General features: G+C 38.0%; 1 protein-coding gene across 1 annotated transcript in view; it reads left to right on the top strand.

Annotated features, from left to right (window-relative positions):
* Positions 1-269: 269 nt before the first annotated feature.
* Positions 270-7,876, top strand: part of NAALADL2 (N-acetylated alpha-linked acidic dipeptidase like 2) — a gene marked incomplete at its 3' end in the record, with an annotated part of 390,135 nt that continues 382,528 nt past the window's right edge. Inside the window, exon 1 of the mRNA XM_080624368.1 lies at positions 270-436. Within this exon, the coding sequence (XP_080480494.1) occupies positions 394-436 (43 nt within the window). The 5' untranslated portion in view covers positions 270-393. The remainder of the gene's footprint in view (positions 437-7,876) is intronic.

Here is a 7,876-nt window from a genome sequence, read left to right as displayed (position 1 = left end):
TTAAAACCAGTTGCAAACTTTCTGCAGGCTTTGGCATCTTGACTAAAACACCTGCTGCGGAAGAGAAATACTCTTCAGATTGTTGTCTGTGTGAAAGTGAAAAGAAAGGGTGGGGAGCAAGTAATTGAGAAAGTCCAAGAGGAGACAAAGCTGCCTTGCCTGAAGCACATGTTAATCAAAGGAGATCAAAGGATATGATGTCAGTTTCTAGAGAAACAGGTCAGGCAAGTCCAGGTAGCTCAGGAAGCAGGATACTAATTATTCACAGAAGAAAGTCGGGTATATGGTTACTGTGCTACAGTTGGAAGTCAGGAGGTCACAACTTGCACAGCAGCCAGGTCAACTTGGTAACACGGCTTGGCTCCTTACAGGGGAGTTTATTGTTTTTTCGAAATGGAAGAGAATGAATCTAGTGTACCAAGTCCATCCCAACAAGGTAAGCACATGCAACCTGTGAAATGCTGTCCTTTGTGGAGGTTTGAGGCATTGTTAGTCTCTCATGTGGGAGCTTGTTTAGCTGTTGGCTGTTGCAGCGTGTGCTGCATGTCTGCACGAGGGGATGTGTTTTTGCATGTGTTTTGGAGAAAGCAGGAAATCCTCATCTCTGCAACATGCTGCTCTTAAAAAAACCCTGCATAAATTTAGGAGAATAGGGAAGGTCTGATAAGATTGCGTAAGCATTTGGCTCCGTATTGTCAACAAAAGTTGCTTTAAACTGAAGGTGACCTGTGGATGTAGAGGTTACTGTTCTGTAGCTTAGTTCAGTTTTCTGCAAATACTTTTTGGATAGGAAATGCTTTGCACAACTGCTTTGCACAAACTGAGTACCTGTTGCATGTGAGCAGGGCATGACAGATGCATAAAGACTAAGGATATTCTTTCTGGTTTGCATTCTTGGCTTATTTCAGGTTGTTGCCTTTTCTCTTTCTTGTTTTTTTTTTTTTTATTTTTTTCTCCTCCTGTGGGCTGTGCTAATGTAGCACCAACACATGCATGCAAAACAACCCTTGTAAGCACTTGTGTGACTAACTGTTTGAAGAGAGTATTTTGTCCTAGGTGTTTTAAATTTTCAGTAGGAGCCTGAGCACAACAGTTCATAAATCTTTATTGGTCCTTCTTTTGCAACATTAGCGTCAAGTTTTGGTTTTAGAAAGAATGTTTTCCCAGTAGCTCTTTTTCTTTCAACAGACAGTTTTAATGTCCCAGGAAATATTATCTTCCTGAGGAATTACTCCATTATTTTATCTTCTTAACATTCAGTGGTTTTTTAACCCTGGCATACAACCTATGCTTTTCTTTTGCTTGACTTTACCAGTTTCTTCCTGGCCTCTTTCTCATGCTTTGCATACCAGCAAGGAGTAAAGCTTAGTATCTGCTTTGTGTTTTGCAAGAAACCACAGACTATTGTAAAATTTGCAAATGATTTTCCAAGAACTAATTTGGTAACTTTTATAATCAATGAGAAGATATGGTACTATTTTTTCCCTTGAAGTTATTCTTTATGTACATGCATGCATGTTATACTGGGATTCAAATACATGTTGGACCTATGTTAGTTGGGAATAACTCCGTAAAATGCCAGAGAAGACTGAGAAGATTTTGTTCACCACAAACTTTTATTTCACTGCTTTTTTTCCTTCTTTTTTTGGTGTGTGTCAGTAGGTACGTACATACTGCAGCAAACATACAATAGCAAATTAGATTTTCATCCAGATTTTAATTTTGAAAAATCAGCAGTAATGTTCAGTAGTGCCTGGGTCTGAACACCGTTTCTGGGATGGTAATGAAAGAATTGGTATTGTTTCTTTCTTCATTCAGGATGTGACTTGAGGTAACAGGGGTATGTGGTTCAGAAATATATCCAGCCTAATTCTTATCTTAGTTTTCATGGGGAGCTATTTCATTGCTGCTAATATAATTATATTGATAAAAGTGATGTGAAATGTTTTCAGGCCCATTGTATTTTATACAGGTCATTTGGTAACCACGATTGTGATTCTGACTTAATTTGTGCCTTTTCTTCATTAGCTTAAGTTAGCTTAGTCAAAGAGATTGCTGTTGATTTGCATTAGTGGAAATGGGACAAGAATTATTTCTGCAGAGTAAATAAAAATGTTGTGTGTGTACACACATGCAAACACACACATAAACCCCCAGTGTAATTTTTTTTCTGTTGCCATCAATCTGATGTACTGGGTTATTTCCATGTGTGCTTGTTTTTAGAAACTGTCCAAAATAACTGGGGATTCAACTGTTATTTTTTTAAGGAAAAAAGGTGGAAAAATTAACATAACTCAAGATACCTGTCAAAATCACTGCCAGTGAGACAACTTGCATTTCTTTTCATTTTATTTATTTGTAGAGAACTTTGCACTTGTATGAATTACTAAAGGTGCCAGATTGACAGCCCTGGAGGCTGACTTCACTTATTCATTAGCAAAAGAGATACCACCTGGGCAGCAGGTGCCCAAACCTACTTGCTGTGTGTGCTATACCCGTGTCTCAGTTCTGCTGTGGAAAAAAAACCCTCTCTTTCTGAGGATCCAGAGGTTTTAGTCCTGTTCACTCGTTGCTCTTCCCTGCAGCATTTTCTTCTAATGGTTTTGTGATGATTGGGTTTGTGTGCTAAAGACTATGACAGAGGCCTTTATTTGATTTTACCAAACAGCCGTCAGATGGTGAAGAAGGCTTGAGGCTTACATAAGTCAGTAATTCTCACCATCTGGTCAATCAGAAAATGTAAGGTCACTCTGCTGTTACAGCATTTTTGTTTTGCACCGACTACAGTAAGCACAGAGAATAAATTAGCTCTTGATTCTGTTGTTATTCTGCTATTTCTGTAAATGCTCCAGACTTCCATTTCTGCGGAGGCTTGCAGCCTGGGTGTGACAACTGAAAAGAGCAAAGCCCAGAACAATGGGGCTTTGACTGCCAGCCATAAATTGATTCCTCATTCAGTCAAGCGCACTTACAGCCCTTCAAAAATGCACTGCAACTAACTGAGAATACCTTGTGGTTTTGTGGTGGTTTGGGTTTTTTGCTTTGTTGCTGTGGTTTTTGCTTTTAGATTCAAGAGCTATTCCTTCACATGAGTTGTTATTTTCAATCTTGCTGTGAACTAAGTGCTGTTTACTGCCCTGCAAGATGCAATTAATGTAAATATTAGTTTTATGACACTGTATATAAGTTGTAATTGATTTTACACTGTAATGTGGTGTTAGGTGATCATAGTAGTTTTGCTCACGTGCTAAGTGTGTGTAATCCATGCTTGCCTCTGGCCCACAGAGGGCGGAGTTGAATTGATAAGCTCAGGTTAAAGCAGCTTGTTCTTTCAGTTCTCAGGAGGTGCGGTAAGTGAACAAGAATGAGAGGAGTTGTATGACCGTTACTAATATACCATCTTGAAAAATTTGTTGGTTTTTTGTCAGTGCTCCCTTATGTGCTGTTTATTAGCATATCTAAGGCATTTCTATAAATGGTTTAATTATATATATCAGTAATATAAATGTATGATTAAATAAGCATAATAATTCTTAAAATAATTTCCAGCAAGTTCAGCTCCCTTCCGTAATTAATTTGGGCTTTGGATCACCTCTGAAGCGTGTGTTCCTTAGGGTTTGTTCTTGTGTTCCGATGTTGATTTTTAGATCAATATATATGTAATCTCATGAAACATTTACAGACTGGGTCTAAAAGAAACAACTACTAGTTTTTGGTGAGAAAGGTGATAGGAAAATATCAAAAGCCTACATGAAGAACATGACATGCTTGCATTGGGGGGGGCAGTGGGAATTAAAAAGGGAGTGTCTTAGAAAGCAAATTTTAAATGTTGTCTTTTCAGTCTCAAGTTCCCCTTTTTGTAATGAGAGGGCTTCTTGGCCACCAGGTCTGCACTGCTTGCTGGGCTCTGAAAAATGGTTTTCTTTCAGGTTTTTCTGGGTTTTTTTTTTGAGCAGGACTCTGAATAATGCTCATGAATGCTGTAATCAGCTGCAGTTATTAGCTGTGGGGTTCTCTAACAAGATGTGGTAGCTCTGAAGGACCATTGTAAAAACGCTTCCTCCCCCATTGTGTTTGATGACCTCATTTCTCAGAATTGCACACTCGCCCCCCCCCCCTTTGGTGTTAGCAGAACACCTTTGGGTCCCTTCTTGACTCTTTTTGAATGATAATAGTGAGGGTTTCCTCATTTCTTACACAAATTGACTATTCCCCAACCAGGTACAGTAACAATAGGTAATTTAAAATAATTCATTTTATTGCTGCCTCCTGTAGATTTTTGACTTTCATTTCAAAATGGTGAATCTAGAGAGTTGGAGAAGTATGTTCTGATCACTATCCTGGTGCTGTGAAGAATATGAGATTCAAATAGTCCCGCAGAGCCATCAGCAGCTGGATCAGCACAAAGCACTCTTTTGACTTCAGCTGAAGTTATTTGAACATTTTCAGGGTGCTTTTAACTCTTTTATCACAGATATACCTTTTTTTTAAAAAAAAGAAAAATCTTTCATTTCCAAGTTTATGTGTGCTCATGAATAAGGATTTGGGGTTTCAGTTCTACAGAAATATCCTCAGTAACATAAGCCTATTGAAACTGAGAAAACTGCATAAACTGAAGCATGATAACAGTGAATCTTTCCACTGGTGAGAATCCACTGCAGAACTAGGTGTCAAGCCCTGCTCCCAGTCTGCTTCATATTATTGTTGTTTTGCTGTTACAGTCTTTTCCAGTTCTTGGAGGTATGTTGCAGATGATTGCATCCTAATATATATGCTTGAAAATGAAACAAGATAGCAACATCTTGCTGTAATAAATGGAACTGAAATTGAAAATATAGTGGATATCTAGTAAAAGGATGATGTTTGCAAGGAGTCCGAAAACTTTTGCTCACAATCTTGATCATAAAGCTACTTTAAGCTTTGAAATTCTACCAAATGTACAAATAAGCTCTTGTCAGCAGGAGGGTCTATCAGATTCAGTGTTTGCCACTCAGGGAAGCAATCCAAGGGAAGTTGTTGGTTTTTCCCCCAGTACATCATTCTTCAGTGTGTGTGGTGTTATGTTTATTTTGGCTGCTCCCATACCTCTTTTTCCATGAAAGTGTATCACTTACTGGAAAAAAGTAAAGAACTGAGGTTGACACAGAAGGAGTATCAATGTGGTTTCAGCAGTTCAGGCAAAAGAAACCAAAGTTTATGTAAACTACTTCTGCAGGTATGACACTAGTTCATAATCTTAAGAGTACTTTGCATTCGTAGCAGGTCCTGACAAGGTCTCTTTTTCCTTCTCCTTCAAGTACTGGAAGTTTTCTGGCAGTGGCTGGAATGGAATACAGGGGTTGCATTCCATGGTCCTGTTGGAAAAGGTGGCGGTGGTGAGGGGCTTTATTTTATTTGTCTTTTTCCTCTGCTTGAAAAACAGCATCTTCACTGATCTCCATCACAAATAAGGTGGTATAATCCTAGGACAGTATCTTAAAAAGCATTCTGTCTTGCTGTGGCTTATTGAGATGTTCTTTCTAAAGGCAAGCAAGGTGTTTTCTTCACTGCAATATCACTGTGATCAAGGTATTCAGATTTTTTTTTTTCCCCCTAAATGTGTGTATTTCTTTGTGGTTTTTGTTGTTGTTGTTGTTGTTGTTTTTGTTTTTGTTTTTGTTTTTGTTTTTTTTCCCCCCAGGGTCTGGTCTCTTGATTAGTCGCTTCATACTCACGATATTCCTACTATTCCATTGGAGTTACGGACATTGTCTGACTAAATGTAGTGATGTTACATTGTAGTATAGTATGCTTTAAGTCATGATGAAAAAGTAGGATAAAGTAGACTTCACTGGGAAAGTTTCTACTTTTTAATTATTACATGTGGGTAGCTTTTGCTCTCGGGTCGTTTTTTCTATGCCACTGTCATGGGTACTTAAGTTGGTTTCATGCCAATACGAGAAACATCAGTGACTTAGGACAGCTGGGCAAAAAAAGAGTACTGGCACAATACCTGTACAGTAATGCTCTCCTATGTAGTATGTATTGAGGTTTGAAAACTTTGAAACAGGTCATTGGAGATCTGTTTCAAATGGTTTTCTTATTTCTTCTGCTAATTCCTAGTGGTTTGGGGTGATTCTCTGTCTGATAGACACGGGAAATGTTAATGTCACGTCATTTGCACATGCCTTGAAAAGAGATTAAGTGCACTATGTGAAGACTTTTGTGCTTTCTTAGTGATGTTGTTATTATCATACAGGTTTCAACAGATATTGCAAGTGTCCATATACATGACAAGTAGTTAAAATTTAGCATGTGTACAAAGTTGGGGGATTTTGGACATTTGAACCTTATTTAAGAAGGAAATGAAGCTTATGCTATCTCTATGAGATGACTATGAAAATATTCAGCCAATTTTGGGGTATTTTGGGTGTTCTTCTGGAAGCATGTTACTCCAAAAGATTATATTGGTGATCTGTTGATTTATACAGCAGCAAACGTAGCTGAATATATGTCTTAAGTACGAGGATTGTAGAATGCAACAAGTTTAATTACTTTTCTGTGACTTCAGATCTTCATATCCTAAGATTAATTTTTAATTATACAGAAAGATGTGCAACCCTGGGGAAGTGTGGACATGTTCACACTTACAGAACAAAATATTGCCTGATTTGCTAAAGAAGGGCACACGTTTGCCAGAAACATTGTGATTTCAATACCTGTTTTGGTATGTTCTAGCTCTCATTATTTCAGAGGAAAAAAAAACCAAACCAAAGCCTCTGTAAGGATGTGATTTGGCTGGTTTTAATGTCTATATCATAGTTGTGATAATTTTTAGGAATCTCATAGTTTTGGAATATATAGAACTGGGAACAATAACTGAAAGTCTCTTCCTTTTGCATTTAGTCATCTGTCAGAGAAGCAGAAAAGATTTACTTGATCTACACCAGTAAAGTAATTAGAAACCATTAGAAACGAATGGTTAGCTTCAAGGAGACTTTTTCATTCTCTTCCCTCTCAAGAAAGATGTGCATGTTCTATGTAGGAGTGCTGGAGCTTTTTGCTGAATTTTTAAACTTTTGTTTCTTCCAAGTCCATTGTCTCTACAGTCACATCTGCCTCAGGATGGTATTTCAACTGGTGCAGAGCCGCAGGGTACCTTTGGACCTGCATTGGTGCTGGGGGTCCATTCTTGCAGACTCTTACTGCTGCTGCTTCTGCCTTTTTCCAGTTTCATGCTTCCAGTTATATTTTGGTTATATACTGAAGCCCTTCTTAGCATTCAGGAAAATAAAAAGCATAACCTAAAGCTAACTAAATCTGTCCCTGTGGAAACAGTCATAGGGAACAGAGCTGAGGTTTTTTAACCTGAATGTTGCTGTGAATCTATAGTGTTAGGCATAGTTTTATAATAGCTGGCTTTGTCAATTTGTATATACATTCATCTTTTTCTTCAAATAGTGCTAGTATGAAAGTGGCATTTCTGCTGTCTGTGTAAGCTCAGATTTTATATGCCTTCATAACACAATTAAGTTTACCACATTTTATTCCTGCTAGAGCTGCAAAGAAGGGCTGACTCAGACTGTATTTGTTCTTGTGCTTCATCATCAGAAGTGTTTACCAGCTTTTTAGTTATATTTTATTTGTGAAAACACAAAGTAATGGGGTTGCGCTGGTATCAGAGAGTCTAATTTGGCCTTTGTTGTTATTAGCATTGATTGAGACATATGAGCAAGAAATAATGTATTTGACTTCTGTTTCCGAAGGCTGAGTTTTTAGGGCTGACAGGAAACAAATAAGCATCTTTTCACTTCTAAACTGAGTGTATTTGACCTGAAAGTTTGAGAGTTACAATAAACCCAAATCATGGCAATGGTGGTTGTGCAGCAGAATAGTC

This window comes from Psittacula echo (genome assembly GCF_963264785.1).
Source record: "Psittacula echo genome assembly, chromosome: 7".
NCBI lineage: Eukaryota > Metazoa > Chordata > Aves > Psittaciformes > Psittacidae > Psittacula > Psittacula echo.
This window is presented reverse-complemented; position numbering and strand designations above follow the sequence as displayed.